The 22,225-nt window shown below is 38.0% G+C and overlaps 1 protein-coding gene across 1 annotated transcript in view; it reads right to left on the reverse strand.

Annotated features, from left to right (window-relative positions):
* Positions 1-22,225, reverse strand: part of MAP3K9 (mitogen-activated protein kinase kinase kinase 9) — a 55,358-nt gene that overhangs the window by 11,314 nt on the left and 21,819 nt on the right. The window contains exons 3-5 of the mRNA XM_026078741.1: positions 16,249-16,429; positions 5,303-5,451; positions 1,525-1,700 (exon numbers count right to left, since the gene is read on the reverse strand). Coding sequence (XP_025934526.1) covers positions 1,525-1,700; positions 5,303-5,451; positions 16,249-16,429 — 506 coding nt within the window. The remainder of the gene's footprint in view (positions 1-1,524; positions 1,701-5,302; positions 5,452-16,248; positions 16,430-22,225) is intronic.

Raw genomic sequence — 22,225 nt, forward strand, 5'->3', positions numbered from 1 at the left:
AACACATGCATCAAAAAATGGCACAAAACCCAGCTCTAACATAAAATCAATAAATAAAACACCATCAGGAGGTCATTCCCATCAGTTTGCACCAGGGACAGTTGCTCCTTAAACATAGAGAAGCATAAGGCAAACTTTTCAACTTTTCCTTTGCTGACAAAATGAATCAACTGGAATTAATTTTCCCTGAGATCTCCAAATCCTTTGCTCTTCTCACGGCACTCCTCTCCTCTCTCCGCATGGGCAAAAGAATTCAGCACTCAAAATAATTTTCTACAGTTGTCCAATTCTACTGCAGAAGGTAAAAGTTGAAGAGTTCATGTTATACTTCTTGTAGTTTGGAAACATCTTCTTGGATAGATTTATTATTTTTGTAATATCATATCATTGCTACCTATGCTATTATTCTGCAGGTTTGATAAGTTTTACTCCTAAGGTGAACAGGATATCAAATTCTCTTTTCTGATTGCTACAGAGAATACAGGTACTCAGAACCAGACAGTAGTCTAGCTGTTTCATCTTCTGTTTCTTGTCTGTTGAACAAGTATTCAACTGCATGTTTCAAGTTGCACCAACGGACAACACTGTACAGCAGGAAAATGCCTACTAGCTAATTTTTTTTTTTCCAAAAGCTACTATAATACATGCATAGAAATGTTTTAAGGATTGTTGTGGGACTTCTCTCCTCTCTTCCCAAAATCTCCTTTTTTTCCTCTCTGCCACCTACATCCACCTTTTGCACCCAAATCAAGTTGGCCACTTAATAAGAATTTATTTTTAGGCAAGAGGCAGTGAACCTGGAAAAAATATTCTTACTGTAGTGATCCCAGTGCAACATTTCATACCAATGACTGTAAAGAGATTCTCTTGGAGAACCTTAACAGAGATGCAGCAAGCCGTGCTTTCTGACAGTATGTTTGAATAAAATTTCATCCTTTTCATTTAGCTTCTACTTGTTGGGGCTGATGGCCATGTTTCCTTTCACTCCTGCTAGTTTCTTCATTCCCTGCTATTTCCCAAGGTGGATTTTAATTATAACTGTTGTTGGACCCACTGACCTGGTAGCACTCTATCTACTTTGGCTGTGCCCAAAACTTGGGAAACACAAACCTGATAGAACCAAATCTGCAATATTTGCTGGAGTATACAGTCTAAAACTACCTCTCCTATTGTTATTGTTAATAAATTAGCATTGTGCTTCTCAGTTAAGATAGCTAGTAGTGAAATACTTACCAGATACATTAAACAATGAAGACAAACCATCATAGTAGTTTGCACAATGTATACTGGAAGCTCACTACAGTGTCAGAAAGAGCAGCAGCTAGGATGTAGACACCTATTTTGCTCATGATTCAGCCCTTGTGTGCACCATCACTTCTCATCAATTCAAGGACTTATTACAAACTCCAGTAACGCACAGACAGAATCAACTCTGGGACACACTAAAAGATGATTCCTTTTTGGATTACAAAATGGGAGAATCATAATCCAGAAAGCATAAGCATGAAATTTTTCCCTACTTACCTTCTCTTTGGCTCTGAGTTGATCAAACATCTCTTGAATCTCTTGTTTCCAGTCTTCCTGCAGGGAGTGGAAGGAATCTTTGGGCATTTCAAAGAAACCAGATTCTTCTATGGCGGTGAGATGGTCTAGGATACTGGCAAAGGAAGGCCGTGAGTGTGGATCAGGATTCCAGCAATCTAGAACAGGACGAAGACAAGCAACTGTTAAGCATCTCTATTAGTAAGGAGGTTTCAGGCTATGTAGTACTTTACTGATCCCCTGTGGCTAAGAATGGCATGCACACTATTTGTGTCACCCTGTCTTTCCCATTTCTCACTTTTATTGGCTATTGTCCAATCATATGCTGAGTATGGAATGGATGCTTTCGTGCATATACAATACCCAGTGTGACTTAAGATCTTGAACCACCTGGTTTCTAGGTTCTACTGCAATAACATGTCAAATAAAGTAGAGGCTTACCAATTTCACAGAAAGTTATGCATTCAAGTATATTTTAAAAATCGAATAATTTTCTTAAATATTTTGGTTTAAATTGTGAGTTCTCAAAGCGGAGACTACTTTTGGTGGATGTCCCACATGCTGACTCTTAGAGAAAAGACACAGTTTTTGTACACAGTTCTTTTATCATACTTACATTGCATTGAGTATCACAGCCATACTGCAAAAGGGTATCTATCAGTGTTCCTTCTAATGCTAAGCTTCATAAATTAAGTTATTATCAATCTCTTCCACTGAGCTGAAAATCTTTCCTGCAAAAGCAGGCTGGGCATGAGTGAAAATAGCAGATGCAAGTCAATAATGACACCAAATAGTGCGTTTTGGGTTTTCTTGTTCTTCAGTTTTGTTTTTTTTTTCTTTATTTTATTTGAGAGAAGTTCGATTGGGTTTGATCAGGCTTTTCTTTAGTTTTTAGGAGAAACATTGATAAACAAGCCTTTCCATTTACAATCTAACGCAAAGATGTAACCAGTTAGAGAGTTCTAGAAATGTTGAATTTAAGGTACCCATCTTACTACAACAAGCAGCTCAACTTGCAATAATACCCTAAAGGTACTCCTTCTACAGTGATGGGAACTGGACATTGAAAACAGACATGGAAATAGAAAACGGCATGGAGTAACATCTCAAGCTATGAAATCATCAAGATCCTGTTTTTAAAAAGCCACTAAGTTAAAATGTTTGACTTAACAACGCTTTTGAACAGAAATTCTTACTCATTCAATCCTCCCCCCTAACTTCACCTATATGTCTATTTCTTCCGAAAACATCAGTTTCTCATTCTATATTGTCCCGTACTGGCATTTACGCAGGTTCTTGCTCAACGTGTATCCTTACTCCTTTTAGTACTGCAGGACTCCTGCATGCCAAAATTTGACAAGAAGCAAACAGAAAAAAATTAACGTTCAAGTATATTCCTAACACCTAGGGAATATAGCTTTTGCGCATGAGTTGAAGAAACTAACATGTAGGTCTCTCTCCATATGCACATACAGTCATCCCTCTATATGGTCACTGGTTTCAAGACATGTATTGCCACAGGAAGAGGCAAGGAAACAGTTATAAAAATGTTATAAAAACTTCCCAGCCTTTATATTTAGAAAAGAGTAAGCAATCTTAAAGAATGTTTTTCTAGGACATCACCAAAAAAACCCCTTTTTAATGCTGTTAAAATACATAGTGCCACAGGTCAAACTAATTGCCAAATGCATCCATTCATTCTTCCATTTTGTGGATTGAAATACTCCAAGAAGCAGCTGCAATTTAAAAAAAAAAAAAAAAAAAGGAAAGGAAACTTGACAAAATCTGTACGACTGCTGAGGCTTGGTTTTGTTTTGGGGAACTTCGGTGTTGAAACTGTGTATCAAGATACTGGTATTTAAGCATCTGATCAGGTTCCAGGAGGCATAAACTAGAACCCATTTGCGTTTATGCCTTTCAAATTGCTTCTCTTACTGAGGTAGAGAACTGAGGATGTCCAAGAGTGCTCTGAAGCTCCCCTGCTGCTGACCAATTAGCAGCAACGGGTGATACAGCCGGACTGTCAGTGGCATAACCCCTGCCCCTCTACCCCAGGTTTTAAGCATGGCAAAGCAAACATGGCCCAAAGTAAAACAAAATACTGCAGCCAGCCAAATACACGAATGAGTGAACAGGATAACTATGCAGGTGGCCCATGGCTTTTATTTTCCCAGGCCTAGATCTGCCATTATTTGCACTAATGAGGACAGTCGTAACACACAAATCTTTTCTGTGATGAGGGAAAGTTCAGCTTTGTTGTCTCTGTGAAGACCACCAGGGCAGTAATTCAGAAGTAAAAGCAGCATTAGGGGGAAGAGTTCACGGGAAAAGGAAATGGTCTCTCTGAAAAACAGATTTGGTGAAGGGGCAGGGAGTAATTGTTTTCCTGTTCTCCTCTTCTCCCTGCCCTGGTGAAGCCAAGCATTTCAAAGCCACATGGGGCTTACCCTATGATGTGGGGTTCAAACCAAGGCCATATGCCTCTACCTGACTTTCCCAATAGAGGGCATTATTTTTTAACCCCATCAACAGGCACATCACATTTAAAAAAATCCAGAGCCCTTGTTTTAGGGAGCCTTATCAAAATAAAATATCCTGGCACAACACAGAGCTGTCAGTTCCACAAACTCTTTCAGATGCAGTTTCTTGCTTTACATTGCTTCCCAGTTACTGCACCTGCAGCTCTGCTGTTTATTATCCCGCAGATTGTTTCTTTTTTAGCAAAACAGCATATGGAATTATAGGCTTCAGTTAAAATCAAAAACCTACAACAAGAGACTAGGGAAATGCAAAAACATTCCAAACCAGAGAAACCTATCTGAAACATTTTCTTGCATAAAGAAAACCCTGTCTTGGGGCTAAAAACACCACTGGGAGCCACAGAATGTCAGTTCTGTGTTAAGTCTCACTACTTGATCACTGAGACTGTAAAAATATGTTTGACTTCTCTTTACCTCAGTATTTTTTCTGCCAGATGGGGATAAAAATGTTTAATACATATAAACACTTGAAAAACCTTGGGAATAGAGGCAGTGAAAAAAGTATTAAAGGTTCTACTGGGAGGAAGGGAAAGGGGGACTGACATGCAAATAGTTGCAATAGCCAGCAGACCAGCTCACATAAGTGCATCCCAAAAGCTACCACACTGCATCCTTTTAAGAGCTTCAGTAGCTCTGCTGACAGCCCCTGATACTTCATTCATAAACAGCCCACTTTGGGCAGGAACTATCTCCACACACAAAGCAGAAAAAACATACCATTCTGACTGAACATTTGGGTCATTTTCAGATGTCAAAGCCACATTTAAACCCTCTCCCTGAAATGTCAGTAGGATAAAGTTTCATTACAAACCAACCAGACAATGGTTAGAAGGTGCTCAAGCTATGAACTTCAAAACAAGTGAAGACTTTGAACCAGATCAAAATATGGAAGTGAAATTTTGTTGTCAGTGCATCTTCACTACTGGAATATAAACAGCTAGAAGATGACAGCAATAGCTCCCATTTTCACCATAAAGCCTGCTGATAAAAACAAAAACAAGCAAACAAGAAAAGGCAGGAGAACTTCTTTTACAGTCATTCTATTACAAGACTAATGCGTCACAGCACATTGCCATGGAGAGGTCCCAAAACAACTTGTGCCACTGAAAGAAGCCATCTGAGAAATCTGTGCTCTTACGTATCAAAATCAACACAAGGAGGCAATGCTACACAGCACTCAAGAAATAGCACAGACTGTACTCACACTACAGCTGTCTTACCTTCCATGAGTTTGGCAAAAGGCTCTGGACATGTAGAAGGGATTGGAAGGGCAAGTTTATTCATGGCAACACCATATGCTACTGCAAGACCATCAATTCCTCGGAATGGTACCTCGCCTGTTAGCAGTTCCCAAAGCAACACGCCATAGCTATCAGGAAGGAAATGGAAAAGAGAATAAGTGCTTGACTTTAACACATGCTTTGTTAAGTAACAAAAAAGCAGACAAACCTATCAGGGCAAGTCTGGTATACTCAAAAAACTCCTGTTTTCTGGACAAGCTCATCATGGCTGTCAAGCTGGAAAAATGCCTTATTTTACCTGCATTTTACAATAATTGAAGATCCACAATAAGTCCAGGGCTTAGTTTGAAATTTTGTGGAAGGGTACTGATATCCAAGCTGATATGTCCAAAAATTTTAAATAATAAAGTTTTTAGAACAGATTTACTTGAAAAATACATTTTCAATGCATGTTCTCAATGAACCAGACAGCTAACCTGTCTGCACTCTCTGTGGTTAATATTTGACTATATCACAGGGAAGGAACTCTATTAGCTTCTTATCAGAGTAAAAGTAAGAATTGCTTAAATGGTGGGGCAGATCAGAGAAGGTCACTTGAGTATTTATGTGCAACAAGCTAGGTGTCAGCTTCCCCTTTTTAACTGCTAGCACATCATCATCAAATAACTCTGCTGAAATAGTATCGGTCACATGGTACCCAACCCCCCCCAGCCCTCCATTCCTGATTTTGAATTTGAATGTATCAGGTGAGTATCATGCAATATAAACAGGATTTTTGCATATTCAGCTGCAAACAGTGAGTGCTTGGGGGAGAGGTTGTTTTGTTTTTACAAAAATGATTATATGGCAGATTCTTCCTCTTGAATCCTGTAGTCAACAAAAAGGAAGAATTCATCATTAGCATTCCCCCCTCCCCCAAATTAGTCATTCTTAAGCCTACACTGCATAGAAAAATTTTATTTTTCTGAAAATTCTGACTTTGTTTAGGTTTAAAAACAAAGTAATAAGACTTTTGTCTTATTTCCTGTCCAAGAAAATTCCAGATAAATATTCATCTCAGCTGAACATCTTAGCCTCTAAATAACAAAACGAATTAATGCACAGAAATGCATTGTAATTATTTTTCTGACTACTCAAAAACTGACTTAATTCTACGCCTAAAGCAGTCAGTCCTGCCTTCTGTGTTTCTTTAGGCAACTTCTACAAGACTCTAGAAAGTTTTTTTCACAGAACATGGTAACCCCATTTTCCTGAATTTAAGACGTGATCCAGTAAACCACCTAAGTGTAAAAAGGACATTGCCAATCAGGTAGAAATATATTAATTTTTAAAAGTAAAGCTACTTAATATATTTCATTTTAATGAAAAAGAATTGCAAGAGTTTCAGTTTCTCAAACAACTTTTCAAAAAATAGAACATTCAGTAAAGTCATCTGTGTGGACCTGTACAACTTTCTTTCCTCTTTCTTCATTCAGTCTTAGTATATTGCTGTGCAAAATATCAATCAATATATACATTCCAACATATTCATATCATCTGGATCTTCAAATATACACATTCTCCGAAAATATAAATTTTAAGAGATTTTTGTTACAAATCTGAGTTGGCAAAATCAAGAAAGTGATTAAATATTTAAAATGACTTCTATGAAGGCACAGTTCTCATGATTTGTAGTCATCTGTCATTTTCATTTTCAAATTCCTAGCCTGTGATAATTGTTTTGGCAATTTGTTTCAGAAGACCTGAAACATTTCAAATACAGAACACAGCCCTTGCTTTTTGTTTTTTGGTGGTTTTTTTTTTTGGCGGGGGGGGGGAAGAAGGGGGGTGTTTGTTTGCTTAGTTAATTCTACACTTGCAACATGCTGTGCTATTATTTTTAAAACAAGAGGAACTTCCCATCTTTTTCACACCATGCAACTAAACCTTGAAGGATAAACAATGGCATATCCCACTTGGAAGCCTAACGGAGAGTATCACAGCTGACAAGTCACAGATCTGCAAACACTTCATATGGCTAGGTGACCTCTGGTAGAAACCAAGAGACCTATCTCCTGCTCCATTATTATATTATGCTCTAATAGAGCTGCAACACTGGGATCAGGCTGGGTGTCTAGATGACACGTTTTCAGTTACCTGTAAATAAATTGACAGATTTGTCATACTTCCACAGACAGCTCAAGCTCCTTCTCTCAACAACCCCATATGCCAGGCCACAAGTTGCAAGGTTTGATTACAGTAAAAACGCACAGGACACTGGAGGGTGGCAGACCTTCAGCTGCACCACAGCACAAGACCTTTTTCCACTTTCTGTGGCCTGCTAGCTACCTCTATCTGTGCACGAGTCCGCAATCAGCTAGTATCAGGTACGTCGGGGCACTGAATAGGAGAGAGGCTGCAGCGCCATGCTGCAAATGGGTGAAATGCAAGCCTAGCAGGGAAGGACTGTGAGAAAGAAGCCAACTGTATGGCTCTGAGAGACTTGGCAGTCCTACTTCCCATTTTTTTTCCCTTTTTTGCCCCACAGGGAGAATGTGGGGTCTACCAGAATCATTTCTAACTTCGGGATTTCTATAACTCTGAAGGGGTCAATAGCAAATACCAGAAGTTAAGCAATTTAAAACAATTTTGAGCTATTAAAACCTATGTCAACATTCAAAAGGTCTTGCAAGGTGTGAAATAAGACATCATTATCACCTCTTGGGTAACAAGCATTTTCTCTCTGGAAACTGGGAACAACTCAAAAAATTCTAACATAATTCTTGTACCTGGTTCAGCAAGCTTCAAATGAGAACCCAGTGAAACTGTCTCAAAAACCTGAAGGGCTTTTTGTGTTTTTTGATTTTTAAAAATAAGTGAAAATCTGTTTCGAATTATGTTGTTCTTAAGATATTTCATAAAATCTAAACTATCAAATTAAAGAAATAGCTCCAGAACCTTTTATATACATATATATACACACTAAAAATATATATAAATACAGACTAAGTATATATACACACACATATGCACACACACACGTATGCAGTTTTTAAATAGTACACGGATTTTTGTACACGTAATACAGACAAATATAGTAGTAGATAGCAGACTGAAACCTCCAAGGTACCGCAGTCAACTGGTTTTCAAAGATTTGTGCTGATAACTGGAAAGAACTGTTTATGATGTGATCAGAGAAAAAAGTAGCCCCAGAAAATAAATTTCTAGTTGTAATAGTAACAGAGATAATCAGATGCTGATAATAGTAACTTCAGTCCCAGAAGCAGAGCTGATAGAAGTGGGGTTTTCTGTTCCCCGCCTTCCCCCCACCATTCCCCATGTTCTGCTTCAGGATTATAATGTAATGCCAACCTTAACTTTATACATAGACAAGCAGACGTATTAGCTTCAGGGAGCGTTAAATTTCTTAAATCAGTCAGACATGTTCTGGTTCAGAACAATGGTTTGTGTTTTATCAGGTAACCACAGCGAGCCACACATACACTGATGTACCATTCATAATCTAAACATTTAAACATCTATTCAGAAGCAACCCAAAAATACCTTGGGTGCTAAACACTTCATTCTCCACTGAAACACAGAGTCCATCAGGATGCTCATTTAATAGGCGTAAGATAATAAAAAGGTAAATACTGATATCCTGGCAGAGGTCAATACCTTAGCCTTAGTAGACTGTCAATTATTATAACATTATCCAGTTTTATGAGCCAGAGGCATACAGGTTAAAGGGCACATCCCTTCGAGCTTCAAATTCTAATAAAATAGCCTGCTTCTCCTGTTTCATTGCAAAAACAATTCCAGCATCAGCAGATCACAATATACGTCTAGCTCTTCTTCCTTTGCCCTGAACCTTCAGCAAAATTAAAACTCACCATTTCTGCTCAGTCAGACCAAGGTCCTTTCAAGCCTTCTATCTTGCCTTTGGCAGTGAGTAGCAGTATGAACATGACAGACAACAGAGCCCCAGAATATTCTCTCTGCTTCGAGGAATCCTGAGCCAGAGATGGCTTCTTCATATTTAGTAGCCTGACAAGTTTTTCTTCCACTGATCTGTCTTATCCTCTTTGGAACCCATTTGCCCTCCTCTACATTCTGCGGTAGCGAGTTCCACAATTTAATTATGCATTGAGGGAAAAAAATACTTCCAATTATTTGTTTTGAACTTGCCACCTGATAACTTCATTTGTTCTTTCCCCTGTATTTCTTGTAATACAAGAAAGAGTGAACATATGTTCCCTGTTAGCTTCCTCCATGCCATCCACAATTTTACAGGCTCCCATGGCTCCCATGACATCCTGCCAAGTCATCTTCTTTCAAGCCCCAAAAGTCCTAATCTAGTTAATCTTTTCTTGAACAGAAGCCATTTCATACTTTTGACTGACCTTGACATCTTTTGTACCCTTTCTCATTCCATTTTAACATTTTTGAGTTGGAAGGACCAAAACCACAAAGTTTAGGCTGCAGGAAGAGGCACCGTATTTCCTGTTTTGTTTCTTTATTTCTTTCCTATTAATTCCCAATTTTACACTTGCCTTTCTGACTCCTTGCAGAATGAGCTGTTACCCACAATAACTCCAGTATTTTTTTCCTGAACCATAATAGTAAAACTTAGAGCCTGTCATTGTACATGTGAAATTTTTTCTCCCATGTGCACTACTTCGCATTATTATTAAATTTTATCATTCAACAGAGCAAAACTTTTCCTCAGGTCCCTGCAGTAGATTTGTTTTTCCTATTCTGAATAACTTTGTATCATCAGCAAATGTTGTTATCTAAACATTTATCCCCTTTCCAAGTCGCTTACCAATATATTGGACACAGAATTTCCCACCAAGAAAACTGATTTATTCTGTTAGTAGACTGAGAATTGACTAACTGATGGGAAACCATAGACTTTCCCTCTCTTCCCACATCAATTTACTTTCTTTAAAAGCTTTTGACTTTGTTGAAAGTTTTTAGAAAACCAAATATGTTATAAGCAATATTACCACTTGTCCACATACTCGCTGACACTCCTTCAAGAAGTCTCATAGGTTCACAAGGCATGATTTCCTTCTACAGAAGCTGACTATCCTCCATATATGTTCATATGTCTACCAGTTTCACTCTTTATTACTGTTTCTACCACTCTGTATAAATGGAAATCAGACTTACTGATACCCCAGGAAGCTCTTTTAAAAATTGGCATCATGTTTGTCACCTTCCATTTCTCTGGTATTAAGGTAGCTTTAAGCAACAGGTTACACACCACAGCTATTAACTCAGCTATTTCTCCTTTGCCTTCCTTTAGTATTCTTGGGTGTTACCATAAATCCCAATGATTTGTTATCGTTCATTTTATCAGTTGGTTTTAACACCTCTTCTGACAGTACTTCAGTCAGAGACATCCTCCAACTTGTTCCCCTTTAAAAAAAAAGTTTCAACCAAAGAGCCTCTTTGTACTCCATTCTAGCAGATACATTGCAAATAACTTACTAAAGCTTTTCTGCTACAGCCTTATCTTCTTTGTACTTTTACATCTTGATCACCTCTTGGCCTTAGGTTCTTCAGCAGGTTTTTCACCTGTGCTATATTTGAAAGCAATTTAATTGTTTTTGTGTTTTTTGCAAAATGTTCCTCACACATAGCTTTCCAGCACTTAAGTCTATGCCTTATTTTCCTCATTTGGATACAATTTCAACTTTTTGAAGGATGTCTTCATTTCTAGTAGTCTCCTCTACTGTTTTTTTTTTTCTTTTAAAGTTTTTCCTACACATTTGTTCTGAGCTTTAATGTGGTGTCTTTAAATGATATCAATGCTGTCTGTCATTGTGTTGTGTACCCCTTTCTTTTGCTTTTAACTAAATTCTTTAATGTTCTCATTCCTCTCCTTTAGATTAAACACTTCTGTAATGATCTTTAATTGATCTTGCAAAGATATTCAATCTAAGTATACTTTGACCACTGTTATACAGCAGTATGTTGAAAACATCCTACACATGGCTGAAGACCAAATGAAAAACTGCTTCTCCTCTTAAAAGCTCCCTGAATAGCTGTTCCATGAAACAGTCATTTTTGAAGCTAAAAGATTAATCTCCTTCTTCATGTCTCAAAGTAACATTTGCCCTTATCCATTTGGGGGGTAATCAAAATTTTTATTATCATATCTTGCACTCTTGAAATTTCTCTTCCCCTGCCCCAACAAGCCCTTAATATTTCACTGTAACTGTTGCCATCCTAGTTGGACAATCAGTCTTAATACTATATTTTTCCTATTTAGATGTGGAGTTTCAGTCACTAGAGATTCTATCTTCCCTGCTGACACAGGTAGTTTAAACATGAAGTATCATTTCTTCATCTATGCAACCTTTTCGTTTTTCCTATATAATTCATACTTTTGATATTATCCCATTGATTATTTCTTTCCAACAAGTTTCTGAATTTCTTACTACATCAATATCCTCATTTCTAAAGAAAAAAAAAGCAGGATTTTAAGGATTTCCCATTTTCTTTTTGGCCTCCTAGGATTCATACATAAGATGTACACACAGAAAATGAATATTGGATCAAATATATATTTGTCATGTTTAAATTTGACTGTTCATATTACCCTTCAGTTTGGATGCAAGTTTTGATATCAAAAGGTAGGACAAATTGCCAAAGAGATGTTATTATTTTACCACTAGTTCAGCATAAAGCATGGATTAGTTATTTCTCTTAATGAAATGGTTAAAAAAGCCCTGTTGATACGCTCAGAACACTTCTGCAAGATAATTTTCAAAAGACAAAGTGGACAGATCTGTGTTTCTTCTAACATGACAGGAAAAGTACATATTGCAGAAAAGATCACTTTGTTTCTGACACCAAACCTAATGCCACCTCTTCCTCACACACTGACAGTCCAAGGCTGAGAATACTGCTTCCAGAGAACTAGTGAAGAAAGCACTGCTTTGTGGCATTAAACATCCACCATCCTAAGTGAATAAACAGCAAGAGAGGTGCTGAAAAGAGYGTTTTCTGTTAACTCTCAAGCAGGGGACTGGGAACTACAAAGCAAAAAGCCAGAAGTAGAAGAGACATACAAAAAAGGAGCATGAGGAAAGAATCAAGGGGCTCTTCTCATTCTCAACAGGGAGGAAGAAAAACTGGTGAAGCTCATTTATTTTTCCAGCAAATGGTAGTAATTTTTGGACTTCAGTTACAGTAGGAATCATGTGATACAGACCATGTGTCCAAGTCAACTGACACCTATATGCATAACTAGCCATCTCCCAGTGATCCAGTAATCCTTTAAGCCATTTAACATCAGGTTCAATCCTACTCACTGGATTTTCAGGGAGAGGGAGGCTGGAGGTCTGCAGGATTTCACATGTGATTTTGCCACCTCCCCTGTAATGCTGTGAACTTACAAAGAAAGAAAGAAAAAGAACAAACTCATTTCCCTTCTCACTGTTATTGTTCAATGGCATTTGTACCTTGGCTTCCTCTTAACCATCTCCTGAGGTTTATGACTTTGCGTAAGAAAGGAACCATCTGTCCAAGAAGGGGATCCTGGCAACAATAGAAACCAGAAGATCATTTTTGCCAAGAAAGATTGAACTTCTTCATATTTTTAATGGTGATTAACACTTTGTATTTTGCATGTTATTGGACTGGCAGCTCCAGAAACTAACATCTCCTGCTTATGTCAAAACAGTCAGTTACTGTGTATGCTTCTCCCACAACAGTTTCTGTCAGTATTGCTAGTCAACACTTATCAGCCAGGAACCGAAGTCTCACCAGTGTTTCCTCTGTGTCTGTAGAGGCAAATGTCTACAGAAGCCTGCAAGTGGTCAGTTGTGGATGAAAGTGCTTGCCAACGCTTGATTCAAATGAAATATTCTAATGACTGAAGTTTCTACACCACCAAAAGGCTGAAATATCTTGATCTGCTAATCAGATAGTTTTAAGTAGTTCTGATATTTTGTTCCTAAATGAAAATTTAATTCCTAGCTATTTCACTGGTCTCAGAGTAGATGTGTCTTATGAGCATCTAAACTGAGGAAATTAGATGAAGGTTGCATGGTGGCCTTAGCTTCTGCATACCAATCATAACAATAACATGAAAAAGATTTTCTTTTAAGCAGCACAAGAGAAAAATGAAGTGGAAAGCAAACAAGAAATACATTTAAGCAGTAAAATGACAGGGGAATTTGGATTATATGCCTACTAATGTTAGCTGTGCAATATTGGATAAGCTGCAATATCTGCGCTTCGATTTCACTCCTGTAAATCCAAAACAAATTCCTAACTCTCTTCTCAAACACATTATTAGACTAATAGAATGGGTCTGACATTTTCAAATGAAAAAGTATCTTCTTTCTACTCTGTGCAATATATGCACAGAGCTTCAGCTGTAGGCCTAAAACACCCAGGTGCACTACAACACAATTCATAACAACAAATTTACTCTAGCAGAAAGTGCTAAGTACTGTTATTATCAGCAAGCTTTGCACTGGTCAAGGCCCTGGTGATGGACAGAAGTGGCCGGAGCATTCCTCAGCCTATTAAGTTCTTTGCCAACCCTCCAACAGAATGGGGCAAAAAAAAGAACAGATTTTAAAATGGAGCTTGATACATTTTGGAAAGGAATTGCATGAAGTGGTTATTTATGCTGGGATAAAAGACTGACTCAGGAAATAACAGTCCTGGCAAGCATCTTTTCCAGCAGCTATTTGTTTATTTGTGCAGCAAGAACACAAGTGGAATAAGACGTTTGTTAAAGGGCTGGGCAACACTTCAGCCGGGACCTCTTGCAGTATTATTCTAACATGCTTTTTAGAAAAGATGTTGTAATAAAAAGGTTTGTGAATGTTAGGGACAGACACAGCCAATTCTGTTGATGCTGCACAGACTAACTGGAAGGTTGTTTATCAGGCAAAAAGATCCCTTAACTCCAGCGATTAACCAAGAGTTTAAAGTGGACAAGAGGAGGGGTATATCTAATAGGATTAAAAAAGTTCATCCTGTTAAGAACTTCAGTTGCATTCTTGAGTGGGGACAGGATTTCTTATAGTTGTCCACAACTGCTCTTGTAAAATCCAGTGCTTTCAAACATTGACACACTAGTAGGGACTGCACCAGCAAGCATTTTCCTCTGCATGCATGCCTCAGACACAGTGTTCTGTTCAGCTTATTTTAGGTATGACCCAAGGTTTTGGCCACCACAGAGAGAAGGCTTATAGAGAGACAATATAACATAGTTCTTAACAGTGATGATGCTTTGTTTAAGGAAGAACACTTAGAGAAATTCACCCTATTCTCAAGGAAAGGTGGTAACCATAATGAAAGAGGAAAGTCATTCCCTAATCTTAAAACAGAATTATAATAGTCTGAAAAACTACCAAAGATTTTGAAGTGATTTACAGTCTTTAAGTCAATGACCACACTGATATTTTTGCACAGTTATAAAGATTCCTGAGCTACCTTCATGAAAATCATCAGCCAGTCTAGTAGGTCATCTCTCTTTCAAAATGATGCCGAATCATACTGGTACAGAACATCTACTGATCTGTTCAGCATGTCTGGGTTACAATTAGAGAGGAATCGCTCCCCCCGCCACAGTCATTCTAGCACTATTTCAGAGAAGAGGAAACTGAGGTTCAAGTTTGGCATGCTGTGTTCAAGCCAGTACTGTCAACACTGGAAAATATGCATGACCGAGGTTTTCATTTTTGCCAGATTTCACCCAGAAAAAAAAGCCTACCTCTTACACAATTCCTCTCTCAGATAAATAAGGTAAACCTCTGTAGTTTAATTATAGTGTCTGAATTTTATCCATGCTGACTACCACCATGTGCAAAATATAAGTTCACAGACTTACCACAAAGTAATATATTATCTATTCAACAAAACCAGATAAGGAAAATAAGAACCCTCACACCAGATCTCTGCCATAACAGCCAAATAATTCTACCAGCTGGGATATTTCTTTATCTTGACAGAGTTCACAGTATGCATGCTCTGTGTGGGAGCACCACTGACCAACTACACAATCTTACTGTTCTAAAGATCCAGTCACCTTGACATTTCAATACCTCTCTCCCCACAAGAAAACTGAAATTCTGTTTACTTGTCTGTTCCAGATGTTCAGTACTAATTCTACATTACATACCATCTAGATAGCTCATTTTCCTAGAGCTATCTACCGGATTCTGGATTTACCAATTCACTTGCAAGAGTCACATTCAGAGTCAATTTTTGTAAGTCTGTGGGCCAATCTTTACATCCATTCCCACCAAAATAGCTTCTATTCTCAGAAATCCTAGTGCCTGAATGGAAATGACAATATATACACGCAAATAATTACTTACAGATTACCTACTCAGGTTCAGCTACAGAAGAGATTTCCTATCTTATGCCAAAGACTGGAAGGGTGGAAATAATTCACAAACTTAGTACAAAAGTGAAAAACATCACATTCATGCTGAAACTTGCAGAGAGAATTTGATTAGGTACAGAGTATATAACACAGATTACCAGCAGAACATAAAATGATCCGACTACTCTTGGAGAAATAGTAAAAAAGCAGCAACTGTAAGTGCTTCTCAGCTTGTTCTTATGGCCTTTGATTGAGTCAGCCAATACCAAATAGCACAGAACGTTTGTTTTAGGTAATATAGAGGGACAGGTATTACAAATCCTAGGATAATCTGAATATGGGTTTACAGAACAACAAAAATTTAGAGGCATGCATGAGCTGGCCCACCACTTTCTACAAAGCAAAGGTTTACAATTAGTCTCAGAGTAGGCTGAGAATCTGGCAGATGTAAAGCCAGCAGATAAAGCTTCCTTAAGCCAAGAATTTTCATATTTGGTTCATTGTTACTCATTTTTAAGCATAAGATAGCTTTCCTGGCACATATAGTTACCCTTTAGTTTCCAATCACTTAATGCCAAATCAATACCTCCACACATCGCTGCCTTTGGAGAACATGGAGGAGCGGATGACCTCAGGAGCCATCCAGGCATATGTCCCAGCTGCACTCATTTTGGTAGTTTTATGCCATTCCCTGGCCAAGCCGAAATCCGTGATCTTCAATATCTTGTTGCTCAGATCTCCATTTTCCACCTTTTCAAGTATCAGTACTGGAGAAAAGGGGGGGGGGAGGGGGGAAATAAAAGGTATGCAGAGTGAGGCTAGAATTCAGGCAAAACAGATCCTCCTCGTAAGAGAGGCAATTTCCCAGATTCTCCCTGATTTTTGGTTATTCAAACACACCACATGAAGTTATTTCAAGCTGATCCTGTCATCTGATAAGTGAACAGCTGTCTAGCATATAACTCTAATTTTAACCAAAATATCAAGCCCCAGAGAACAAATAGATAATAACTATTTAATGTACTGCCTAGTGTCATTCTATATAATAATTCTTTGCTAAGAGGAAGTGAACCACTGTAACTTCTAGAAAACCAGATAAAGGGAGACATTTCTTAATTAGTCCTCTCTCAACAAGCCAGTTATAGCACCTTTGTCTTGAACTGCTTGAGGACTTTTTTTTTTTTAACCCAGATATGCTCATAGGCTGGATGTACTCCTCACTTAAATGTATTAGGAGTGGAAGTTCTACAAACAGATTTTAAGTCCCAACTTTTTAAAAAATGATTGATAATCAGTAATAGCATGCCCAATCCAAGACTTTGGAAATACCACCATGTTATTGACTCCTTCTCCCATCATTAAAAACCATTTATTTTATTTTTTTAGTTAAGCTGCCGAAGTTTCTACTGTGTTGCAATGACAAAAAAGTCCTTGCAATAACTTAAAAAGAGCTTGAGACAGAACTCAAGAATCCTTTGGTATAAGGCACACATTCCTCTTCACCCAGCCAGTCACACCACAGTGAAATGAATGTAAAGCAGATGTCAGAAGTAGCCATTCTGCTTTAGCAGCACCTTATTAACCCTTTTATCTTGATGTAAAATGACCACACAAGTTGTAGGGTAATGTAAGATCAAGCCACAGAGTATAATAGGCTACTAAACTTCTACAACTAAAGTAGCCATAAGCCTGTGAAACTATTTTCAGTGACTTTGTAAAGGGTTGCAATGAAAAAAATTTGCATCATCATTACTCCAATGACTTGACATCAAATGGCATCAAGCTACTTATATATCATCATTATGCAGCTACTCTGTTTTTAATGTTTTTACAGACTCAGGTTCTTAGAAAGCAAGAAAATAATTATATACAATAATGGTACCTATAAAATGCAAAAGGACCACAATAAGTATAGTACATATACGAATTATTTTCAGGATCATTTTCAGCAAACAGTCCTTGAAAAGATTCTAAGAAGTGTAAGTTGAGAACTAATGTGACTGTTTTGCAAAAAATTCTTACACTCAAAAAATTTGCTATGCATTCCCAACGCATACCTCCCCTTCAATAACCAAAACAGGAAGTCCCATGAAATAAAAATGATGAATGGTGATTTGAAGCCTTTCGCATAATATGTAATACAAGTCTAAATGTTTACATATTCTATTTATTGTATTAAGCTTAAACTGGATTTTCTCTGAAAATTCATAAGAGAGCAACCCCATCTATAAGACTTCACAAATCATAATATATTATTTTGTTAAAGGTTTTTGTGGGCTAACACAAGTTATGAGTAAACTAGACTTACGGTTAAGGTCTGGGTTCTTGCTTCTTTTGCAAAATTCCTTTCTAATATTACTGAATGTTTCATTTTCCTGAACATTATGACGAAGGAGGAGCTTGAGGCCTAAGTTCCTGCTCCACAGAAAAATACAAACACTATTTCTTTACTGAAAACAGAAGTTGGCTAGTATTGAGAGATGCTGAAGTGACCCCTCTCTTTGAAGCTTTCTGACAGCAGTAAAGTGAAAGCGATGTAGAACTAAAATTCTTGTCTCTTAGGAAAGAGCATATACGCTTCTAGACTCACACTTCAATACAGAACAGAATCACCCCAGGAAATGAAGGTACATAAGTAGGCTACCTTTATCCCTCTTCTTCCTAACCTATTTTTTTCTTTTTTCTTCTTTCTAGCAGCTGAAGAATTATTAACTGAAAAAAGAAAGTCTATCATTGATTGTAAGGGGTTGAAAAGCTTCCTAGGATATACAGGCTCTAAGTTATTTGTTCTACCATCTACCCACTTTACCTACAGAACTGGCAGAAAAAATATAATTTAATGTATTTATGTATCACTGCATTTAAATTTAACATAGAGATACAGTGAAGCAGAAAAGGTAAAGTGAAACTTTGAAACAAAAGAGCAAGGGTGCTTTGGTTTTCTTTTGTTCCCCTCCAGAAGCACAACAAGTGACAAGCAAATTTGTTCTTCACAAGGCAAATCATATCCTGTCTGAATCGTCTCAATAGCAAGACAGGGAGCCAGATATTACAGTTGGGTTGCATATACCTTCCTGGCAAGAGATTATTTAAATCTCATTACCTTTGTGTTAAGATCTAACAAAATAATTAGTACTTACACAGATCTTTTGTACCCGTGAACTTTTTTTTTTTCAGATGTGGCCTAAGTGAGATAAATTACAATGACAAAAGACAACAGAGAAGTACAATGAAAGAACTGGATTTATTGCAAGTCCTTGATTCCTGAATTACATCCTAGGCTCCCCTTCTATTTCCTTGTTATAACTGCTTGGGATAATAATCCTGCAACCCAAAATTGTAAAAGAAATATTTTTCAGAATCATCTCTCTTTCCTGCATCCATCTCAGTTCACCTTATCTCAGTCAATAGAAGACAACTGACTTTTTTCAACTAGGAACTTGTCAGATTTTCCAGTCGAAAGCCTCTTGACTCTCCCTGTGTTCATTCCTGTTTGAATGAAGAATCCCCAAAATAGCTGAAATTTCAACTTTTCAGTTTCCCCTTTAAAAATCTTTTATGGTGATGCCTAAAAGCACCCAATCCAGGTTGCTAAAATGCTGAAAATGCACTTTACCTGTCATGCTGATCAATATGGTCTCATCTTCTTGCGAGCTTTATCTATAACCAGCTATCGTCTATCATGTTTACTGCTTTAATTGTAAATTCTCTCCTGCAAAAACTATTTTTTCTGCACTCTGTGGAGTCTAGCACAATATATAACACAAATTAGCAACATACTTCCTACACTAACAGCAGTTAGAGTTAACACATCTTTCCATCTTCTAATGGATCCGATCACTCAGGACAGAACAGCGGCCAGATGATAAACAAAGCTATTTTTAAAAAATCAGTCTAATAAAATTCAGACACAAGGACAAAGCACCTATACCAAAAATCCAAAAATCCAGCTAATCTACCAAGGGATTAATCCTTGGCATTCTGGTCTGCTGATTTAAAAGATTTGCATGAGACAAAGAGGTTAAAAAAAAAAGGTGGAAAATTTAATTTAAAATCTTTCCCATTCCCATCCTTAAAGAGAGAAATTGGTCGGCAGCAAAAATCCTGGGCCTAGTTTTCAGGCAGCTGGAGAAGAATGAGCTGAATCAGCAGGAACATGCAGAACCTGCGTCAGCTTCTTAGCGGTCAATCACCACTTCCCTCTTCCAGCAGGGCCCATACAAAAAGTCTTTTCTTATGTGCATGCACAGAGTCAGTCAAGTTGTAGATGAAGGTATGTTACATGCTACTGCTTGTAACACAAAACAATCTTTTTCCTGCCTCCATGCAGTGGCTGAAAGCTGATCTTAAGTAACATGGGGGTAGGGGAAACCAATTGGAGGCATGCAAAAGGGACTGGTGAAGCAAACTGGGTATGACAAGCACATTCAGATAGCTTTAAGGATCCAATTGCTACAGCAAAACAACATTATGAAGTTCAGCTGATGAGCAGCAAATCATCAATAGCACGATCTTTGCTCACTGCAAGTGAAAAAGCAAAACATGCTTGCTTAAACTAGCATTAAAAGTTGTTAGCAAGATGAGGTAAGGGGCATTATGAACCTGAGTGCTGACAGAACTAATAATCCAAAAGGTCTAAGGGCTCACATACATTTTTTTATATATTCCTGAAAGACGTGGAACTTGTCCTCCAGGACATAAAGATTTGCCAATCAGGAATTACAGCTCAAATGGATTCTGCATAGCAAGACAGCTCTTCCACACTTGGAATATGAAGGAATGTAATCCAATCTGCCTTGGTATCTTCTAGTGAGACAGACCTGCCCTAGATCAGGCAGTCATCTGGATATAGGCACACATGATTTAGATGTATAATTTCCACTGCTAGGAATTTAGTAAGAACTTTATACCATGAGGAGTCTCGGCGACAAAACCATTTACCGGTAATGACTGGGCCTCTTCTTATCTACATTATTATGAAGAGCAGTCTTTCATTGAAATGAAGATGTCTTGTGAACTTCCCCTCTATTCTTTAAGAATGTCTTCTGTGCCTTGCATAAATCATCAAGGATATTTTTATGTCAGTCTCATGTGAGAAAGTTTCCTGAAGTACAGAGAAAGAAGCAGGCAATGTATAAACAAAGGGCTGGGTTAGGTAACCATAGGCAATGACCCAACATTTACCAGTTTGAAGACAAGACAGACTGACTGGTAGAACAGTATAAGGCAGAATCCAAGGACCATTTGATCAACTGAGTCTGGTACAGTTCTTAGTTATCCTGTCAGACATGACAGCAAGTCAAAAAACTGCATATTTCCAGAGATGGGAAAACTTGTCACTGCTACATCTCTGGTACTTTTTGGCACAGGGTACCCAGCTGTATGCTGCTTTTGGCTTCTGCTCAGCATAAAACAATTTCCTGCAACAAAGAAGAAAAACAGCATTTTGTGGTTTGCATTTCCAGTCCTCTCACTGAGTAGTTCAGAGCTATAGGCCACAACCGATAATCCACTCTCTGAAGGTTTAAGATGCCCTGTGCTTGGGACTGTGATACTCCAATGGACAATTACCATCATGTTCACAGCACTAACTGCAGCATTCAGGACATTTATTGCAGCCTGTAAGGTCATCCCAGCTACTAGCCAGCCTTCCTTAATTGCATCCTTTAATTTGCCTTTGTGCCATGAGGGAACTTGGCAGCCAAGCTCCACGTTATCAGAAAATCATCCTTGGCCAACACGTCCTGGCATTTACCCTTTTGGAACCACAGTAATGCTGAAGAGTACGATTTCCACAAAAACAAACCCAGGTGTTTAAGATATCATTTGAGTTAGTTGCTTTGACAATTGAAGGAAAAGTTAAGAAGCCAGAGCTGAAGTAGATTGATAAAGCTTGTGAAGAGCACCTTCAGTATGTTCTGCCAATCTCTGAATGGCAGCCATTAATCAGAGCTTTCACCAGGTCTAATACTCCTCCGTTAGTAGGCAATACTACATGCTGAAACAGAAATATCATTAGAGACTCTCCTGGTATGACCAGAGTTTATCATTCCAGTCTCAGAAATCTGCACAAAGAATGATGGGAAGTTAATTCATGCAGGGCTGGTGCCAAGTAAAGATGCTTTCTTAGTGAGAAGGGGAGAAAGTGCTGATGATGAGCCCTGGATCCTCTTGATTTATCCTTGTTTGTGACCTGAGCTAGCAGCTTTTCTAGCAGAGTTATTTCTGAGTGATGGAAATACACTTCTTGAGGTCAAGTGAAGCCAGTTTACCTTCTCCAGTTTAAGTATCATTCCATATGTGCATTCATGTCTAGTATGCTTCTGACAGAATGAAATGTCAGCCTTGCTGAAAGTAAGCAAGTCTTGAGAAGTACACAGATGCCAGTGATAACAGATCCCCAAGGGAATGATTTGCAGTTTCATAAGACAAAACTGTGTATTAACGACATCAAGAAAAATGAGGTTTTTTCTCCCTATAGTCAGGGCCAATTCATAGTTTTTCTTGTTTAAAATCAAGATTTTCACAGAAAATGGATTCACAGAAATATTATTGACAACAGC

Source organism: Apteryx rowi, unplaced genomic scaffold (genome assembly GCF_003343035.1).
Source record: "Apteryx rowi isolate R43461 unplaced genomic scaffold, aptRow1 scaffold_487, whole genome shotgun sequence".
Lineage (NCBI taxonomy): Eukaryota > Metazoa > Chordata > Aves > Apterygiformes > Apterygidae > Apteryx > Apteryx rowi.